Raw genomic sequence first — 21,955 nt, 5'->3', positions numbered from 1 at the left:
CTGACGATGACGTCACACACAAAACATGGTTCCCTTGTTTTGAACCTGAAAAGCGTGCTCACTGTTTCCTCCATAACTTCCCTTGCGCATGAAGACGCGTTGCTCAAACCGAATGACCGGAGAACATCCGTAAGAGACGATGGCTCAGGCCGGGGAAACGTGTGCGGAACCGGGACGCAGGCTGGTGTGTAGCCGCTACGGCCGTCTGAACGCTAGCTTCTGGAGCCAGACTGGCAGCGAGCTAATTAGTTAGCTTAGCTAACGCTTGTAATTGTTAATGTCGGGGGGTGATTGTCACTGGGGATGATGAAGTTAAGACAACACAAGGAAACACGGCACATCTCCTCATGTATTTTGCAACTTCTTTTAAATTTGCAATTATTTAGCGCTTCCACAACACAATAAATAACATCGAAAGCAGGAACTTCTTGCAAACATCATGCATTCATAGTTACGCAAATGCGCACGAAGATGCGTCTTTTTCCCCCAGAGCGATTGTGGTTTAATGTTTATTATACTCGATGCACATATGTTGCTGGAGTAATTCACTGTGAATGTGAACACTAGTGCAATAGTAGAGCTGGGGTGTTAAATATTGTGTCATTTTAACTGCATTCATGCAGGATAAAGTTTGCTTTAAAACGTATGTTGTGTTTTTTTTTTTTTTTTGTCATGGATGTGGTTTTCAATGGCAGCGCTCCATCTGCCGGATGATGTACGATGAGAACGAAGATCTGTCCGATGTGGAAGAAATGGCAAACATCAGAGGTTTTAGTGTTGAGGAAAAACTCGTCAGTGACAGTTACTGTTCTAAATATGTCCACATCCTGGAGGGCAAAGGTAAATATCACACATCATATTTTATTGCCTATTTTTAAAAAAACGTGCTTATCCTTAACTTCTTTCGTTCAACGTTTTGCAGACTTTTCTTATGAATACGTGCAAAGGGAAGCTCTGAGGATCCCTCTCATTTTTAAAGAGAAAAATGGACTTGGGATCAGGTGGGAAGGCTTTTCTGTGAATTTAGTATTTTGTAATCTAATTATCTTTGAATCAAGACGTGGTGAGATATCAACTAATTAAATATTTGTATTTGTTTTACACAGAATGCCTGAACCTGAATTTACAATAAGTGAAATTAAGGGTTTAGTCGGTAAGTACAATGGTACACACTTGTATATATTATAACAAATGGTTAAGCTCAACCCAAAGTATCAGCAATATAATAATCTCTCTTGCTGTATTTCACTTAGGAAGATTTTTGGAACCACCTCGAGCGTGTGATTGAAACATGACCAAAGATCGATTTTGTTATAGATACAATATAAACATTTAATTTTTAAAGTATTGCACCATGCATAAATCAAAATCATTGAAAGTTAAATATTATAATAATAAAAAAATGAGATAGAAAAAAATCATTACTGAGATTGACATAATTTAAAAAGGCACAGAAAAGTTGCCACTCTAAGCTGAAATTTTATTTATATATTTACTGATTTTCTTCAATGAATATATATTTGTCTTCTATTGCATTCTAATGTGTGGCAGATTGTACAGGATGTTTGTTTGTCCATGACCATTTTCTCATGTTTTGAATTATTCTATTAAATCTTTACATAAATATAATGCTGTAGATTAAAACGTTTTCATATGCCTGTTCAGCACATTTTATATTTGATGTATAAAATATATTAAGTAAGTGTGGTGTCTCCATCTTGTGGTGCATGTAGTGAACTACTGGTATTAAAATGTGTTACTGTACAGTAGACACATTTTATCTTAATAAATGTTTCATTTGAAGGTTACAACAGAAAAAAGATTATAGATTATATAGATATTCCTTGTTTGTAATGGGAGACGAGCTCATCGGTGATGGCTGTGACTTGCAGGCAGTCGCAGGTCTGTGGATGTGATGGATGTGAGTACTCAGAAAGGCACTGAAATGAGCATGGCTCAGTTTGCCCGTTATTACGAGACACCAGAGGAAGAGCGGGACAAACTCTTCAATGTCATCAGCTTAGAGTTCAGCCACACTAAGCTGGAGAACCTCATCAAGCGGCCCACAGTGGTAATATCACATGACACCCTCTGTATGATGTCATGGTTCTTGAAGATCTCAGATTTGTCACTGTATGCACATAAAGGATGATCAGCAAAACTGTCATTGATGGCTTAACATGCACTTTTGGTCACAGGTGGATCAAGTTGACTGGGTGGACAATATGTGGCCTCCCGATCTGAAATACAGCCAAACTGAAGCCACTAATGTGATCTCAGAAATGAAATACCCTAAAGTGCAAAGGTAGGGTTTTATTGGTTTGTGTTAATGGACTAATAAATAATCTATTAGGCTTATATAAATACGAAAAATGCATATAAAAAGAAATGTGTAGTTCAAGAGGTGGTCTCTGGAGAGTAAATACATTTTGTCCTCCCAGCTGAACATTTCATATATCACTCCATGACTGCAGAGTGCTTCATGTCGCTTGTGTTAGCCATCTCCTATAAGTGCTCTTGATTGTTGCTAGGCAGCAGGTTTTTCCACAGTGCTGGATTGTTTCATAACAGCTGGAGTACGGCTGCACAGACACCTCTCAGCCAATCAGCTGTCAGCATTCGCACACAACATCTGAGTCTAACCATCTGTAGCTTTTCTTTCAAACCTTTTTAAAAAAAATTTTTTTTTACAAATCTCACTTTCTACATTTGTCTTTTTCTGTTTAGTTACATTTGCTAATTTAATTTGATTTATTGAAGAGTTTCAGCTAAAATGAAAAGAAAGGTATATAAAACTGGTGAGACCAGCGATGTTGTTTGGTCTAGAGACAGTGTCACTGAGGAAAGGACAGGAGACAGAGCTGGAGGTAGCAGAGATGAAGATGCTGAGGTTCTCTTTGAGAGTGACCAGGAAGGATAGTATCAGGAATGAGTACATCAGAGGGACAGCACATGTTAGAGGTTTTGGAGATAAAGTCAGAGAGGCCAGACTGAGATGGTTTGGACATGTCCAGAGGAGAGATAGTGAATATGGATTCAGGATGCTGAGTTTTGAACTGCCAGGCAAGAGACATAGAGGAAGACCAAAGAGGAGGTTTATGGATGTAGTGAAAGAGGACATGAAGGTAGTTGGCGTGAGAGAAGAGGATGCAGAAGACAGGGTTAGACGGAGGCAACTGATTCGCTGTGGCGACCCCTGAAGGGAAAAGCTGAAAGGAGAAGAAGAAGACCAGCCACATGAGTTGTGGTGCTGATTGTGCTGTACCTTATGGAAAATGGGGAAATATTTTGTTAAATTTGAATGCATCTTTGCTTGAGGTTTTTTTTTTTACATGAGATGTTGAGATATTGATATAAATCTTTCACACTATCCTTTTTTGTTTGTTTTTTAACTAATATAAAATCATTTTTCTTTTCCAACAAAACAATATTTTGCGATTTGGTCTTTTGCTGTAATAGAACTTTGTAATCGCAATAGATATGAGATTGTTGGATTTTAAAGATCAATCAGCATGTTCTGTAATACTATCTTCTCATGTTAGAGGATGTTATTTATAAAAATGCTCAAAACTTATGATTTTTTTCACTAGTTTATGAATAAATGCATAGATGAAGATATTCCAAATAGAAAATGAACATAAAAAACACGAACACACTGACTGACCTTGGCCTTTGTGAACTGGCTCTTTGTTGGTAATGAGTGACTGTCAGATCTTCTCTCTTTAGGAGGCGTAACATAATGCTGTTAACTGATTTCATTGCTAATGTGTTTTTGTGTGTACAGCTCATTAGTTTGATATTTTCAGATAAATAGAGCTTCTAGCTAAATTACTGAGTCGTTTATGTCTCAGGATGCTAATTGCTCTCCAATTACTTCCCACAGTCAGGATGTCCTGTTGTGAAAAATATATCAGTGTTTTTTGTTGTCAGCTCAGATGGCTGCTGAGATTGAGCTGTCAGACATATCATGTTGATATTGATGTCATAGTGTGATTCCTGTAGGTCTCCACTGTCTTAACTTCCTATTATTTTCACCTTTTCTGCTCTAGGTATTGTCTCATGAGTGTGAAGGGCTGCTACACAGACTTCCATATTGATTTTGGGGGAACGTCGGTCTGGTATCACGTTTTCAAGGGTTGCAAAGTAAGTCGACCTGAGTCGAATCATCACTGATATGTATTCCCGTCATTGAGACTGACGGGTAAAATTAAGTAGTAGTTGATATTTGACCAGTTGTCCTCTTCTTCTCAGGTTTTTTGGCTTGTGCCACCAACCCCACACAATCTAGCTCTCTATGAGGACTGGGTCCTCTCGGGAAAGCAGAGTGATATCTTCCTGGGAGACCGAGCTGATGGATGCCAGAGAGTGGAGCTTAAGAAAGGATACACCTTCTTCATCCCATCTGGTGTGTTAGCAGGGTTTCTCTCAAGTACCCAGCTGGAAAAGATTAGCCGCCGCTTCAATGAACAGCAGTGCTAAGCTTTCATACAGTGTATTCAGATGAGTGAGATACCATGAATCCTCTTCATCCCTGTATGTCTTTATTTTCATATTTCAGGGTGGATCCACGCTGTCTACACCCCAGAGGACACACTTGTTTTTGGAGGCAACATTCTGCACAGCTTTAACATTCCTATGCAGCTAACAATCCATGAGATAGAGAATAGGACCAAGGTAGGGGTCCTGCTAAGTCGCCAGTTTATGAATGAATTGTGACCTGCCGTGCAAGAATGGTAAAATCCACTCGAGATTAATCTCCCCTGCCTCATCTTCTGGGAGAAGGAGGAGACCGACGGTATGATAAGAGATGTGGTGGAGGAGGTTAGAGATAAAGAAAACCAGTCGAAGGGAAAAATATTTTTCATATAGATGTCTCACAACATCATGCAATATAAATGTGAAAAAATATAAATGTGTTTTTGTAAAATGTGGGCAGCTTGAGAGAGAGAAACAGTTTAAATCCACTTTCATTCTGACAAAACAAATTTCAGCCGTCCATATGTTAGATTCTGGATTTGACTAAAAGGAGTTGTAGGTGTTATTTTATTGGCTTTTTTATTATCTTTTTATGGTTCTTTTGTAACAAGCAAAGTGAACAGCAGGCAACTAAATTGATTAAAAAATTAAAAACAAGTTAATTAAATTCTTTGCAGTATTGTATATTGCTAAGAGTAATGATCACTTAACTATTTAATTTCTTCCCTCTGCTGGTGCTCTCAATTGTACAGAAGCATGCAAACTCCTGTCACATGTCTACAAATGTTTAAGAAATCAAGTTTTGTCAGAAATTTAGCATCATAAAAGTGAAACTTTTACTCCTATGATATTTTAGAAGTAACTAGGTAACCAAAGTACATTGTGTGCTTTTTATATTCAAAATGTATTCCTGTTTTCAGGTTCATTCCAAGTTTCGTTTTCCCTTCTTCTACGAGATGTGCTGGTACGTCCTGGAGCGGTACCTCCACTGCCTGACCAAACGCTCCTACTTGTCTCAAGAGTTCCGCAAAGAGCCTGTAGTAACGGGTGAGGGAAACTAAAGTCATATTTACTCAGTGTCCCTGGATGCTGTTAAACTCTTGTCAAAGTCAAAAGTCAACTTTATTGTTAAATGCTGCAGTCATAAGTTATTAAAAGTCCTATCAAATGTATTCATGAAGAGCTTTTCTCCAACCTATTGGTTCTTTAGCTTTATGGCTTCTGCAGCATTAGAAACACATTTCTAAGATCAGGATACTCTGAATTCTGTTTAAAAACTGAGAACATTGTTGTGCTTAACTTTTACAATGTAGAGTTTAAATATCAAAGGCTGCTGAATGGACATTGTAGTTGTTTTTGGCCATGAAAAATGTGAAACTTTTTTTTATCTATACACTTTTTTTTTCAGGAGCAAGCAAGAAACAGTATTTTTGAAGTGTAGCTCCTGTGTAAAAACGAATTAGTAATAAAGCTGTTCCCTCTTACATTTTCTTCCTTCAGACTTCGTGACAAAACCGAACACAGAAAGCCCCTCCTCAGACTCAAGGAGTCTGGACATGAACGAGGACTCGTGTGAGACTCAGATCAGGGATGTCCAGGGCGAAAAATCTGACAGGGCCCAGAACGGCCCCTGGTCTCCGGACAACCGGAGGGGCCAATACCTCAAAGCGTTTTTATCCATGGACTCCGAGGACAGCTGTAATCCCTGCTCCACCTCCATAGATTTTCCACAAACGCCTTCCGACTCTCCGGCCTCAGAGTGTCAAAGTAAATGGACGCATTTGACTGAGTTTGAACTGAGCGGACTCAAGACGCTGGTGGAGAAACTGGAATCGCTCCCCGAAAACAAGAAATGTGTTCCGGAGGGGATCGAGAACGCACAGGCCCTGCTGGAAGACATGAAAGTAAGGCACATAAAGGCACACACACACACACACACACACACACACACACACACACACACACACACACACACACACACACACACTACACCATTTAAAAGACACAACAGACCTTTAACTTTTTATCTTCTCTTTGGTTGTCGAGGTTGTTTTGAAAGAACACGCCGACGACGACCCAAAGTTAGCGATCAGCGGCGTCCCGGTGGTTTACTGGTCAAAGAAATCTATGAAGGTAAAAATATTTAATTTCAAGTGCTGTAAAGAGACTTTGTAATTACTTTTACTAAAAGTGTTCTTTTTTTTTTTTTTGGAAGTATTTGCGTCACATAAGGCAACAGATCAGCAACAAATTACTGGAATTGTGCAAAGCATGTGAAGATTATAGATGTCTATTATGAATATGGCCTCAGGGTAAGAGTGCAGTTAATTTTTTAAAGGCGTTGCCGTGAGTGATGCATCAGCCACAGGCAGCTGATGATCTTTGAGAGCAGCTTGAAGAAATAATGTAATGCCATACTCTAAAAAAAACAAAAATCAAGGATCTGCTTTTCAGCATCACTTCTGAAATTTAAAGAAATGAAATCTTCAAACAATATTTCCATCAAAATGCATACATGTAGAAGAATTTTTATACATTAACATTTTCCATATTGACATTCATGACAGGAGCTAAATAAATACGTTAGTAGCAGTAAAATGTTTTTTTTTAATGTACCACATTCATGACTGTTCATGTTAAATGAATATGAGCTTTATATTTCATGCGTTGCCCTTTGATTTTCCATGAATGATTAATTGTGCAAACAAATGCCTGTCGTGTGTAACAGAGGAGCCGTGACAGGCGGTGGGAAACTGGGAGGTGTTGTTTATGAATGTATGGGGGGGGGGGGGCTGTTGGTTTCATGGACCCTCTGCATCACCCCCACATGTCCCTCCAAAAGGCCAGCTGCTAGTTGTGGGGTCTCTTTGTGTTTGCCTTTTGTAATGAGATGCCATCTGGCCCTATTGGCTGCGTGGAGCCTGCTATCCTCTTCCTGTGAACGACATCATGAATATGACATCACCTCTCCTGCATTCCCTCTCCTGATTGGACGCAGGCTGACTCCCTCCAGCGCATATTCTGAAAGCACAACGGCCTCCCATTGGTTCTTTGCTTCCTTACTCCCCGCCCCCTTCTTGAGGAACATGATCCATATTTATGAGGCAGGCTTGTCTGTGTTTCCTACATCTGCTTGTGGTATTGTGAAGCTTTGGAGTAGGAGGGGAGGGCTGTAGGCCAGGCAGCAGTAGCAGGAGTGGAAGGAGGAGGAGGAGGAGATTGCAGCCATGTCAGTTTGCTGTAAGCTGGACGGTGTGTGAAAAAAAAAAAATCCCAGCCATGGCCATGTCGCTGAGCGCTGATGATGAGGACTACGACTCAGACCCTGAGCAGGTTAGCAACTGTAAACCCCTGCAGTCAGGCGTAGTGAGACCCACTAGAGGAACGCTTGTAGCAGAGCAGAGCGCCGTGCAGCATCAAAGGGCAGCTAGGAGAGAGAAATGCATTGATCCACTGTTACCCACTGTTCTCTCTGCCTGTCGTTTCTGCCATTTTTATGATATGCTGTTTGTGTGTGTTTGCATGTGTGTGTGTGTGTGTGTGTGTGTGTGTGTGCTTGCATGCTTTTTTGTCAGGTAATAGCACAGAACACTGTGTTTGTGTAACTCACAGCCTCAGGGCTGCTATTGGTTGTTTGAGAGCAGAGAGGCAGAGGAATGGGAATTGACATAGATGATGAAGATGAATCTTTAATGGATTGGTTGTAAAAGCATCACAATATGAGTGTGAATTGTAGTTTGAATAAGAAAAGCTGTCTTTTGGATTTTTTTTTCTCATTATCATTCAGTGCAATTTACTGAGAGATCTAAGGTGAAACTTGCTTACACTGCAAGAAATGTGTTTGTCCGTTTGAGTGTTCTTCCACTTATCTGTGATCCACCCCCCCCTCCACCCCCCACATCAATCCTGTGGCTGCTTTTGGATTTTGAAAAAAAAAAAAAAAATGACAGCAAGCGACCAAGTTTGTTTTGTACTTTTTTTTTTTTTTGCATTGCTAGACATTTTCATTGCAAATCTGTGAACATCTTCTATTATCGTACTATAGGGGTTAATATGAAGCTGTTAGACTAAGTTAAAGTACTGAGCTAAATTACGTCTGAGATTTTAATATTCCGAAATTTAAAATTCAGATTTTATTTGTAGTGCTTGCGCAGGAATCTTTCAGTCTCCTCAAAGCATTGCTTTGAAAAGTATGGAAGAAGTTTTTGCTGTGACTTTTCACACATGAGGGTTTATTAGAGCTGGTGTCTAAACACTGGATCCTTTATCTGCTTTTCTAATATAAAAGGCTGGCAAAGGCTAAGCACCATGAACTGTGTATTTTTCAGCAGGAGCGTAATACATCTGTCAGATGTTCAACCCTAAATCAGTTTTTTCTACATATATTCCTAGATGAGCGAAAGACAATTAAAAAAATTTCCCAAATGAGAAATTTAAGAGGAATATCTTTGTCACTGGAGACTTTGGACACGTCCTGTTGTGTTGAAGATACGTACATTGAAGACATTATATCCACAGTAATTGATTTCCACTGTTCTCTACAGTAGCTCAAGAGCCTCCAGAGCTGAGTGTGTGGACAACAGTGTAATCTGCCTGTTGTGAGGTGGACATGTGAATGTGATCACGTTCCCTTTCTGCTCAAGATATCTTCAACACATTTGCGTAAAAACAAACGAAGTTAATAAGATCGAGAGGCAGCTGATTCATTCAATAGTGTGAATGTGGATCTCTCCCAACATTTAATTCTGAGCTTTAGAGGGATATCTGCTTTAGAAATCGCTCACTTAGCAGACAGAGGGGAAGGGGTTTAGAGGGGATTTAGATGACAGTATGGGCCAGCTTTCTGAAGTGTGCTTTCAGTTCACTTACGCATTTGTAGTTTCGGATATAGAAATGAAGACAGGAAACACTCTCCTACCTCTTATTGAATGTGCTGGAATGTTAGTCAGTGTGACGTGTGACGCCGGCAGATGGAGTAAAACTCTAAACCTTTTTTGTCTCGTGCTTTTTAGGCCCTGACAAAAAAAATAAATAATTGGATACAGATCACAGCACTGCGTCTTTTTTGTGGGATGTTTGGGCTCATTTGGGTGTTCCTGTGCAGCAGATCTCCTGTTTGTAATCCCCAAGAACAACCCCCCCCCCCCATATGTCGCTCTACTCCTCTCTGCCCACCACATACCTGACTGTTTATGTCGGTGTAATTCATTTAATTTGTTTGAATGAATCATTCTAACATGCCTAGGACTGAGACGGCTCTCTAGTAGAGTCTCATTACAGTTCTTATTGGTTACAAGTCTGTGTGTCATAGACTGTACTGTTAGGGAACGGGACGTGGCTGTTGCTATGCTGACGCCAGGAAAAATCTGCACTGCCGATGTAACTGAAGAAACCCGATCATCATTTCCAAGAGCTGTGGTGCTTGTGAGCTCCATTGTGCATTTGATCTCACACACACACACACACACACACACACACACACACACACACACACACACACACACACACACACACACACACACACACACACACACACACACACACACACACACACACACACACACACACACACACACACACAACGCCACAGATTGTCTCACATGGGATGCTTAGCAGTATTTTGACATGTGGGTTTCATGTTGGAAACACGTTGCTGCTTTGCGGGTTCAGAGGCTGCGAAGGAGCAGAATATGTAACACAACAATAATGATGGGAGATCAAAGGGTGCTCATCCACTTTTACCCAGTTTTTATGAACTGGAGCACATTTAATGTGTGCTGTTATTCATCAGCCTGCCCCTGAACTCAGAATAATCCTGGCGATGCGAGTGTGAAATGTAGCAGTAAGTGCAGCTTCTCTTTGAAGTAAAAAAAACAACAAAAAAAACATGCAAGCAAGAGGAGAGTGCTAAATTTGGAAGATGCCTCCAGGGACATTCTTGATGTGTTTGTTTTCTTCTGAATGCAATAACAGCAAATGGAAATGTGTGTTTATCCCGAGCATGTTGCGATCAGATTTGTGTTGGTGGATGAGGGATGCAGCCGCTGTTTCTTTCAATATTAGTTTAACTGTTGACCCAGAGTTACAAAAAAGGATTAAGCAGCTCCACCTCCATTGAAATTAATTGATGGTTTTGAATTTTTTTCCTTTTATATAACATGATTGTAAGTGCTTATTATTATTGCGGTGCCATAGCACCATTAATAAATGAAATACACAGTGATTGAGAAAATTACACTGAGTAGATCATCAGGGATCAAAGCCTTCCTTTAGCGAAACCAGAAATTTATCTGAAAACGCACTGACTTGTCTAATCGTTATAATACCATTCTGAATAGTTTAGTATGCAGTGAGATAATGATGTACAGATTTTTCTGAAGAGCAGCCAGACAAAGTAGGAGAGAGCAAGGAGTACGGACATGCAGCAGAGGGCTCTCGGCCATTCAGTTTAGGTGCAGATCAGGATCTGCACCTGAAACCTTTTCTACATGCTTTAACTTTGTTAGTTAGGGCATCCTTTTTTTTTTATTACAAAAAAAGCTAAACCGACCATACCCGAGCTATGTGCAGTATATTAAGCTATGTCAATTAGCATGCAAATCTGTAGAGACATCGATAAGCGTTTTAGAAATAATTTATCCTCTCCTGGCAACTGTTTCCAGACCTTTTTGTAAATATTTACTTGTTAATTTTAGCATCTTGACTCCTCTGGTGTCCTTTATCCTCTTTTTGGCTTCAGCCACGGCCTCCCAACCGGCCGAAACCCAAGATGGCAGCTTCTCCCGCATCAGCAGCCAAACTGTCATCCAGTCGAGGAACATCTGGAGCGAGGAGGAGGAGGACTCGCTGCCGAAAGTGTGAGGCGTGCTTACGGACCGAGTGCGGAGAGTGCCACTTCTGTAAAGACATGAAGAAGTTCGGCGGGCCGGGTCGCATGAAGCAGTCCTGCATTATGAGGCAGTGCATCGCAGTGAGTTCATACGAATATGATAAAGTAACAATTTTATATTATGGGAAATGCACTTAAACTCATTTTTATTGATTAGAGATCCAAACTATTTCACGACTGGACACTAAATATAAAGCTACCTGCGGATGACTAGTTTAGTTTAACTTAGTGTTCAAAAAAGGGGAGGATTTAATTTACTTTAAATCAATCGCCAGTGATTTTAAAATCAACAGCAATCATTCGTATCCACCTGCTCTTTTGTTTGTGCTAAGCTAAGTTTTATTATTTAGTATAGAATTTGAGTGGCGTTGGTTTTGTTAAAGTCTTTTTCAAAATTCAGACTGCTCTTTTAATGACGGTTCATTCGTCACAGAGGGTCAGGGTGTCTTCAGATACTTCAGCACCACGGACAGAGACAGTCAGAGACAGTTTGAACGTCAGGACGACGTATAGATACTGTAAAGAGACTTGGCTTCTGCCCCAGTGTCCCCAATTTCATCTCCGTAGTAACCGTGTCCCACTTTAAAGATATGCCAATACGTTTGACCCACTGTGGATGTGCATTTACCCCATTACTGCTTCAGAACTCAGTGTGTAAACCAGAGTTCTTCACGGTTGGTTGTGCACACATTAGCCCAGTTGTTGACGGTAATGCAACTGATGATAATTGACACATTTTTTGTTGTTAAGTGCATGACATATTGATTCAGTTTGTATTATTAAGTGTAAATCAGACAAATGTTAAATATTAATGGTTGCAGGCGATGTAACGGCAAACCTTTGGTGATTTTGAAAGAGCAACAAGCGATAAAGTGATGAAGTAGAACAAGTTTATGTTGTACGTTGGGAAAATTAAGTATGCTAGAATTAAGGTTCCCCTGTAGCAGCATTTAAATAGCAGTAGATCCAGTATATACTGTGGTCTGAATTTGCCCTCCAGCCCGTCCTGCCCCACACAGCGGTGTGTCTCATCTGTGGAGAGGCAGGAAAGGAGGACACGGTGGAAGACGAGGAAGAGAAGTTTAACCTCATGCTCATGGAGTGTTCCATCTGCAACGAGATCGTTCATCCCAACTGTCTGAAGGTAAATTGCGCCGAGTGTGATCACCGTCTGAAATTGATTAAGCTGTTTAATTGTTATGTTTCATTGAGCCAAATGTGGACAAAGGTGGATCAATTCAATTAACTGGGTTTGGCCAGTTATGATCTGCACCAATAGATCATTTGACAAATGCGTATTGGCTCCCGTTTTGATCTGTGGCTGCACAGTCTCAACTGGAATAACTATAACTATAACTGGAATATCTCTGAGGGAAAAGTCTGTGTTCATTTATTGATCACGCTTAATCAGCTCTCCACTTCAGTAGCTATGATAAAGATTTTTAATTTCTAATAGAATAAAATGTTGTTCATTGGGATACCTTGGTGATTGCTGACGCTTGCAGATTAATAAGTTTTCTGTTTTTTATCTTGCACCATCTTGTTATGAGATTGGTTATTTTAAAATCCTCCATTAGCATGTGATGTACTAACAGCAGTCCAGTGTGTCGTTAGCTCTCTGATTGTGTGTGAGAGAGATCTGAACCTCAAAAGTCCCTGAGATCAATAAGCTCAGAAAATAAATGGTAGCCCATACATTTTTATTACAAAATATTTACTTTGAGCAGTACCGACACAGAAAAACTGTTGTAAAATTATGACAATCTAATAAATGTCTTCATATTTCCTTGTCATTTAATTTTATTTAATTTTTAGGTGAAAGATTCAAGTGGAGTTATAAACGATGAGCTGCCAAACTGCTGGGAATGTCCTAAGTGCAACCATGCTGGGAAAACAGGAAAAGTAAGTGTCTGCATGAATCATGATGTGATTAAACTGTTTCTCCATCACTGAATCAGAAAAATAAAGTTTTGCTCTTGTGTTTTTCTAACCTGTTGGCCTCAAAGCAAAAAAGGGGGCCAGGGTTCAAGTACGCATCAAACCTTCCTGGCTCGTTGCTAAAGGAACCCCGGTTGAACCGGGATTCAAAGGAGGAACCCGACCTGCCGATGGTGGCGACAGCAACCGTCACCGCTTTGACCGCCACGTCTGCTGTGAAGAGAAAGGCAGAGCGAGACGACTGCCCCAAGAGGAAAGAGGAAGAGCCCCCAAAGAAACGTCCACCCCTGTTGTCTCTGGATGGTTTGCCCCGACCCAGGCTGGAGGAAAACCCACTGAGGAAAAAGAGGAAACTTTTTGACACCAATGATGAACCTGTAATTGTGAAAAAGAAGGTAAGACTAGCATCTATTTGGACTTATGGTCCATAAGGGAGTAATTCAGTTCAATTCAATTCAAAAAACCTTATTAGGCTCCAAGGGGAAATTGGAAGAACATAAAGCAGGATTGGTGTAAAAGTGCAAGCATACAGTGTAAAGATAAACAGTGTAAAGATGGACAGCGTAAACATAAACAATTAACAAAATTATAATTGAATAATAATAAATATATGAATATAAATACAATGTTTATGTTCAATAATACAGTGGTACCTCTACTTATGAAATTAATTGGTTCTGGAAGAAATTTAGTAAGTTGAAAATTTTGTAGGTAGAGACGCCTTTTCCATGTAAATGCCCTAATACTTTCCAAGCCCCCCAAAATTCAGACATAAATGTTTTATAAAGAATAAAAATGCATCAAAAAATGTAACAAACACATGTTACAATTAGATTATTACACAATAAATGAGAGCTGTGCATAACGTAAAAAACAAAGAATAGAGTAAAGAATAAAAATGACGGTCATTTACCTTTTAACTGCTGTCCTCATTGTTTTTTGCCCTCTTTGGTTCATGCGCTCCGATCTCACCATGAACAACAGAGTGAATTCCAGTCCTCCTTTTGAACTTCTCCAACCACCCACGTGATGACACGTGAAACTCCTTAAACTTCCTTTTGTTTTAATAACGTGGCGATTGTAGACGCATTACGGCCATATTCTTTGGCGAGATCAACCAAACGCATCCCTTTTTCATGCTTTTCTATGATCTCTTGCTTTGTTTGTATGGACAAAAAAAACTCTTTTCTTCGTCTTTTCTTTTCCTCTTTTCTCCGTCACTTTCTTGGGGTCCATAGTGAATACTCAAAAAGTTAATATATTTACGTAAAACTATCAGAAGACCTCACGGGACGAGAGCCGAATGACGAGGACGCTGCATAGACACCTTTCTAGCTACACATAGAGGTCCCTCTTAGCCAATGGGATACCAGGATGCTAGGTAATAGCCAATGGCAGAGCAGCTATAAGAATGTTGTGTTCAGGAACCTGTGGGAGCTGCGAGTAGCAGCCCATACTGTATTTTTACCTTTCGTAACTCAAAATTTCTTTCGTGACTAGAGGCAATATTTCCTGTTGAGGCGTTTCTTAAGTAGAAAATTTCTTATGTAGAGACATTCGTAAGTAGAGGTACCACTGTGATTCAAAACCTAGTTACTTTAGAACCTAATTTGTCCAAAACCTAATGGGTTAGTTAGTTCAGAAACCAGCTAGTTTAAAACATAGTTATTTAGATTAAACGTACTTAATTCAAAACCTAGTTTAGAACTATTCCAAACCTAGTTAGTTTAGACCCTAGTTTGTTTAAAACCTAGTGGGTTAGTTAGTTCAAAAAAGAATTACTATTTAAAACCTAGTTAATTAGTAAGTTAAAACCCTAGTTAATTAATGATTCTGTAGGTTCACCACAACACGTGGTGCTAATAAAGTGCTAATTTAAGGTTTTTGGAACAGAAATTGTTTGATTCTTCTAAGATTCAGTTTCAATCAAATGTTTGATCATCGATCTGAAGGTGTGAAGAATTGAACTAAATGAAAATGTGAAGATGAGGAAGACTTCTTTAACTTTATTCCCTCTTTCTCAGAAGAAGCTTTTGAAACCAGAAGATCCCTCAACTCCGAAGCTGCTGCGGCACATCAAGACAGAGAACGATTACGGCGAGGAAGAGGACAACAAGAACAAAGATGGATTCTTCTTGGATATGATTCATAAGGTCAAGAGCGAATATGATGATGATGACCAGGAAGAAGAGGAGGAAGAGGAGGAAGAGGACACTGTGAAAAGAGAGAGAGAGAGTAACGCAGAGGACAAAACCAAGATGGTGTTTAGTCCGCTGCTGAGAACATCTGCAGCCAGAGAGAACGAGCAGTCGTCCAACTCCCCCAGAGCCGGACCGAGCGGCGAATCGGGAGATGCTCAGGAGAGGACCTCGACTCCGCTTAAAGGTCGCCACCAGCGTCGACGCCTCCCCAACAAAGAGCCGAGCAAGGACTCCAACCAGGAGACGGCGAAGACGGAAGACTGTCCGTCCAACCAGAACAACAGTTCAGTGAAGACAGAGGAAAGCCCAGCCAATCACAACCGACGACCACTGAAGAGCGAAGAGTCTGTGACCAATCAGAACCGTAAACCGCCGAAAACAGAGGACCTGACAGCCAATCAGAACCACAGGACCCTTAAAGCAGAGGAGGGTCTGGCCAATCAAAACAGACGGCCTCTGAAAACGGATGACAGCCTGGCCAATCAGAACCACAGGCCTGTAAAATCGGAGCCTGAGAACGAATCAGAAGACCAAAAGCCCCGATGGCTCCTCAACAATGGCAGCAGCGACCTGGGGGACTGGCTGCGGCACCGGGGCCGCGAGGTGAAGGAGATGCAGCGCGGCTACTCGCCGCTCAGCTGGAACAGAAGCACGCAGTTCACGTCGGTATGCCCTCGCCCGCTGCCCTGCCGATCGCCGCCCAAATGCATCCAAATGGAGCGTCACGTGATCCGACCTCCACCCATCAGCCCCCCTCCCGACAGACTCGCGCTGAACGACGGCGACGCGCACGTGATGCGAAGAGAGATGTGGATGGCGGTGTTCGGTCACCTGACTCACAGAGATCTCTGCGTCTGCATGCGTGTCTGCAGGACCTGGAACAGATGGTGAGTGTAACCATGGGGATTAAAAAGCGCAACGTCGCACGCTTCATGTTCCCGCCCTCTGTCCCCGCCAGGTGCTGCGACAAGAGGCTGTGGAAGCTGATCAATCTGAACCGCTGCAAGTCCATCACGCCTCTCATGTTGAGCGGAATCATCCGGAGACAGCCGGCAGCCCTGAACCTGAGCTGGACCAACATCTCCAAGAAACAGCTCAGCTGGCTCATCAACAGGCTGCCAGGTAGAGAAACAGACAGCAAAACAATTCATCCCATTAATAAACTAAAATGTTGAAATTAAGAGGTTTGTTCCATCAATTTTTTTCCTTATTGGTGCAACATTTGAATAAGTTTAGTCCTGTTTTAGGTGATTATGAAAAGAAAAACTAGTTTGACATGACAACTGTTGACACTGATTGATTGATTGTTGATAAAATGGTGTGAAATATAAGTTATACTGTATATAAATGAAATTCACTATAATTATAAGCACATTATGTAAAACAAAGGGAAACATACAAATTGTCAAAATTTTTGATAAAAAAAGGACTGCATGAACTAAAGTCAGTTAGATTACCATTTCAGGTATTGACTGAAAATGTGTTTGTGTATCTTGTGCCATTTTTAACAAGTTTTAATATGTTTGAATCACCAACTGTTCCCATACGCCGCCTCCATCTGGAGAACTGAATCCTCAGAGGCTCTTAGATTCAGTTGGTTTGCTTTTTTGCTGCTCTTTTTTGTTATTTGTAAATGTCTTTCTGGATCTTTCAAAGGCTAGTGAAATTAGACCCCTCACTGCTTTATTTTACTTAATTTTGCATTAACCAAAATAAGACGTTTCCTCAACAGTGTCTTTGATTCTGCAGTGTATTTGTCTTGCCGTGTTGCTGTTTGAGTTCTTTTTAAAGAGATCTCACAGAAATTATTAGAGATTTGTATTTTAAAGCTTTATTTAAACACGGTCATGCTTTCTGCTCCCTGCAGGCCTGCGGGTGCTGCTCCTGTCAGGGTGCTCCTGGGTGGCCGTCTCTGCTCTTTGCACCTCCAGCTGTCCTCTGCTACGAACTCTGGATGTTCAGTGGGTCGAGGGGCTGAAAGATGCTCAGATGAGGGACCTCCTGTCGCCTCCCACAGACAACAGGCCAGGTAACCGCACTGTCTGTGTGGATTAATGAACATGACTACAGAATAGTGAGAGTAGTTCTTTGCTTTATGGCTGTAAACTTGAATTTTCGTTAAAGTTTATTTTTTACTTATAGTGGATCTGTGGCTCAGAGGAATAAGATGAATCTGCCTTTTGATGGTCATGTGATTCTTTTCAGAAGCGTCATTTAACTGTTGCTTCAGATTCATGCATGACGCATCAACCATCAGGCTCCGCTGTATTTAATATATACACAATCTGATTCCCTCCGTTGCAGGTCAGTTAGACAACAGGAGTAAGCTGCGTAACGTGGAGGACCTGCGTCTGGCGGGTTTGGACATCACTGACACGTCGCTGCGTCTCATCATACGCTACATGCCCTCGCTGTCCAAGCTGGACCTCAGCTACTGCAACCACGTCACCGACCAGTCTGTCAACATCCTGACAGCAGCGGGAACGACCACCAGAGACTCGCTCACGGACATCAACTTATCAGGTCGGTTGGCTTCACATTTAAACTCCAAACATGCACAGAAATTTTTTGTATATCTTTGAAATTCCATTCTGATGTTTTTGGATGTTAATGTCGTTAATCTTTACTGAACATGAGACCTTCATTTACGTCACTGCAGAACCTTCTCCAGAGTGTAGTCTGACACTAACTTCTTACCTCCCAGGTGGTGACTGATTTTAAGTCACAGATATGAAATATGGCTCAATGAATGTTTAGTCCTGTCATGTCAAAAGATTAACAAGAAAAACAGATAAAACGTTGTGTATCGCTAGATTTGCTGACCTTATCCAAAAGCTATGTGTCAAAACTCATAATGCATGAAATAACCACACAGGCCACATTCACAGTATTCTATATTTTAGGACTTCTACTAGACAAAACGGTTTTGCTCGTTTGCATTTTTTACCTACATGAACAGTTTTTTCTTTGTGGTGAAATTTTCACTTTAAAAATCACGTACATGACTGATTCACACAGGATTAAGATTATAGTGTAATATAAATTCCCCAGTTAGTTCTGGACACATCTATGTAAATCAGTGTAATTTACAAAAATCCTGCAAAAAACATGATCATTCATTGTTATTTTTATTCTATCAGAGGCATTTGAAACTCAAAAACTAGTGAATAAATCAGTTCTTACCTAATTGAATAATTTCATATTATTTATTGTACAAATGCTGCTCTTAATTTTATTCTCATCTCTTTGGAACATGATTGTACCCAGAGGATGAAAAATGCCTTTTGGCTCTCTGCAGGAGTTCCCACATTTATCCCAAGAACCGCTTCTCACCATAATGAGGGCTGTTATATTTCATGACCTGGAATATCTGAAATAAACGAGTCAATGTATTGTACCTGTTGTCGGCACAGATGACCTGTATGCATCATTCAGTTTGTCTTTCTTCTAACAGTCTGTAACAGGGTCACGGACCAGTCGCTGACCTATTTCAAGCGCTGCGGGAGCATCTGTCACATCGACCTACGTTACTGCAAACAGGTGACCAAGGAAGGATGCGACCAGTTCGTTGCAGAAATGTCCGTCAGCGTGCAGTTCGAACTGATCGAGGAGAAGCTGCTGAAAAAGATCAGTTAGGAATCGGCGCGCAGAGAAGACTGACATTTCCAAGTGTTAAACTACTGTCCACATGGAGGCAGCAGACGACTGATTGTGAGGAATGACGCCGCTTCAGACGACTAAAAGAACACAAGGTCGACTTTCTGTTTCTGTGGCGTGTATGTAAAGGGAAGCTGCGCTGCTAAGCCAGAATGTAAAAATGGAAATCTTGTCTAGTGAAGACAATACTGCAAAAATGTTTCTGTTGTTGTACGCTCCTGTTTATAAGTTATTTATTTCTTTGTATTGATTGTGTATTATATCATGATTATCTTTTGGTGTTTACAGATTATTTTTTCGTTACTATGAAAAGTTTATTGCTTTATAGAGTAATATTTTTGTATCAGAAAGTGTTTCATACATTTATGTGCAGTACTGATTGCACCTCTATACGGTATCATACCATTGAAATTGATAATCAGTCGGCATTACCGTCAAGCTCTTTAAAAGGTCTTAAAGTTCTATAGATTGTTGCCAAATTGTAGGAATATTAGTGTTTGTGTTTTATATTTTAAATGTCGGTGCCGCTTCCGATCAAAGGTACTGTACATGTCGGTTTCCATATATCACGTCCTTTTGGTTGAGATATGTGAGGAAAGTTTTGAAGTTATTTGCACTGATACAGTCAAAAGGAATACATGAATGTATTCTGTCCTACATTACACAGAATAGAGTGTACAAAGGATATTTTTTTCAACACGCTTATACTGGCAGCCTCTTATTTCGACATACCTGCCAATCTCTATCACATGCGGTATGAATATTACTGGTGCTTTGTGAAAGGAAGTATTTTAGCTCTGCATGCAGCAAAGGAATATGTTTACGCCATGTTAATAGTAACTATTAATAACTATTTGATTTTAAAAAATGGGCCTTCGTGCTGAACCATGCAAAAAAAAAAGGCCAGATTAATGATATTGATATTAGTATTTGCAGAAATCTGTTCAGATGAGACTGTTTCCCCTGTCTGACGCAAGCAACATGTAACTCAGGTGTAACCAGACAAGAGGATAAAAGAAAAAGGTCTTTACCAGTTTTTATAAATTCTTATGATCCAAGAAATTTGAATGTAGCATACAGGACGTGTCCTGCAACCCAGAGTCCAACATAATGATGGGATGCAGTTTAAGACATAAATAAAAACAGATAGCAGTCATTTGCAAAAAAGTTGAAACGATGTCTTTTATACAATAATGCCAAACTCTGCCACATCCTTGCTTGTGGACGGCTGATGCCTCTTCACCTGTTAACTGTTGACGTGTGAAATGCTCAAGTCGGACCTTTTTGGAGCATTCCAAATTTCATTAAAAAAAAAAAAAATCTGTTTGAAACATGTTGCCAACCTCAAATACAAAATAAGCAAATATCAGAAAAAAAATTAACTTGACCGGAAATAGTAATTGTAAGCTGGAGTTTTAAAAAAAAAAGCTGTGTCATGCCAGTATCAGTAATGCAGTCCAACAAAATCTGGACCAAATACATAAATATTCAGTTTTAATTCTGAAATAAAATCAGAGCCACTGTATGGACATTTAGCCTGTACCAGAAGAAGAAGCTGCAAAAACACTTTTGCTGAAACATTTATGCAAATGCCAAGTAAATATTTTGTTTGATCTCTTCTTAGGTGGGGATTCTACTGACATAGACATTAACACTGGTTTTCTTTCAAAAGTAATTCTGAAATTTTGTCTTTACATTTTGGTTTCAACATGTGACAGTCAGTAGCATTTTCATAAGCGTTGTTCTTACACCTTTTTTCCAGCATTACCTTCCAAATTATAATAAATTTACAAATGCTGCCATCAGTTTGACAGTTTGATGGGTTAACATGTTTTCACAAAAATATTTTAGTACATCACTGTAAATGTCCAACCTGTACATAATGTACATGTAAAGCCTCTAGGAAATGTTACGTTAAACTTTGAGATATAAAATTAATTTTAAACACTGATGTGTGTCTGCATTTAATCTTTTGGGTTGTTTTTTTTTGTAAGCATTCTGGATGGAGAAGAAACATCATATTGGAGTATTGTTATTAGAGTTGCACTATTTACAAGTCAACATTACGCAAATCACAAAGTTGGCAATAAATAAACACAATCAGGCTAAAAGTATGAAATGAAGAGCAGGGTTTTCCTCTCTGGTTTGTAATACTGCATTTTATTGAATCTAATAAATCTTTTTATTGTTTACCAAAATAAAAAGGTTTGACATTCCAAAATATAAAGATCCAGGATTATGAGTGTTCATGATTCCTACTGTGATACAACTGTAGCTGCCCATGAATGACATCTTTGAGAAACAGCAGCATCAACAAACAGAGTTACAGCGTTCCAGTTGTTATTTTTCTTTTTTTTTCTTTTTACAGTGCATGGTGTCAGTGTCAGTTTCGATCTTAAGCAGACGTCAACTGAAAAAGTGCTACGGAGCGAAGATGATGACTACAACTTTAATGGTGAGAACGATGCCATCAGAGGGCCGAGGAACACGTCCGACCAGAATCAGCAGAAATACATTCTGAAAACATATTTTTTTTATTTTTAAACCTCCATTATAAGTACAATTTTAAAACATGTCATCTCCCTAGCAAATGGAAAAATATACATTTAATGACTTATCAGTAAGCAACGATATAAGCTATCTATGCAATCCACTTAACAGCAATTCAGATTTTTATTTTTTTTTTAAACATTTCACAGGCATACTGTACACACAGATTTTGGTGACATCAGAGTTAACCGGATCTCATGACAAGAAAACTAAGTTTCGTTTTGCATAACAGGTGAAAGTAAAG

The 21,955-nt window shown here is 39.9% G+C and overlaps 1 protein-coding gene across 2 annotated transcripts; it reads left to right on the top strand.

Moving 5' to 3' along the window:
* Positions 1–8: 8 nt before the first annotated feature.
* kdm2bb (lysine (K)-specific demethylase 2Bb) lies at positions 9–19,147 on the top strand. 2 transcript variants are annotated; one of them, XM_068334825.1, is made up of 21 exons: positions 9–184; positions 696–840; positions 923–1,001; positions 1,107–1,153; positions 1,893–2,071; positions 2,199–2,305; positions 4,050–4,143; positions 4,252–4,405; positions 4,559–4,674; positions 5,397–5,523; positions 5,977–6,380; positions 6,523–6,609; positions 11,216–11,446; positions 12,366–12,509; positions 13,181–13,267; positions 13,372–13,698; positions 15,331–16,391; positions 16,463–16,626; positions 17,372–17,533; positions 17,809–18,027; positions 18,959–19,147. In XM_068334825.1, the coding sequence occupies exons 1-21, from the start codon at positions 140–142 to the stop codon at positions 19,138–19,140; spliced, it is 4,161 nt and encodes a 1,386-aa protein (XP_068190926.1). In that variant the 5' UTR covers positions 9–139; the 3' UTR covers positions 19,141–19,147. The 2 variants fall into 2 exon arrangements, with proteins under 2 accessions (XP_068190926.1, XP_068190924.1); XM_068334823.1 differs by having other exon boundaries at positions 15,328–16,391.
* The last annotated feature ends 2,808 nt before the right edge of the window (positions 19,148–21,955 follow it).

This window comes from Antennarius striatus, chromosome 15 (assembly GCF_040054535.1).
Source record: "Antennarius striatus isolate MH-2024 chromosome 15, ASM4005453v1, whole genome shotgun sequence".
Classification (NCBI taxonomy): domain Eukaryota; kingdom Metazoa; phylum Chordata; class Actinopteri; order Lophiiformes; family Antennariidae; genus Antennarius; species Antennarius striatus.
This window is presented reverse-complemented; position numbering and strand designations above follow the sequence as displayed.

What these genes read in the sequence shown, in the direction of transcription:
- kdm2bb (XM_068334823.1), top strand. Translation starts at nt 140, where the DNA reads ATGGCTCAGGCCGGGGAAACGTGTGCGGAACCGGGACGCAGGCTG. An exon ending in CCACATCCTGGAGGGCAAAG is followed by an intron (nt 841 to 922) that starts GTAAATATCACA and finishes AACGTTTTGCAG; the next exon opens with ACTTTTCTTATGAATACGTG. An exon ending in TGAAATTAAGGGTTTAGTCG is followed by an intron (nt 1,154 to 1,892) that starts GTAAGTACAATG and finishes TGTGACTTGCAG; the next exon opens with GCAGTCGCAGGTCTGTGGAT.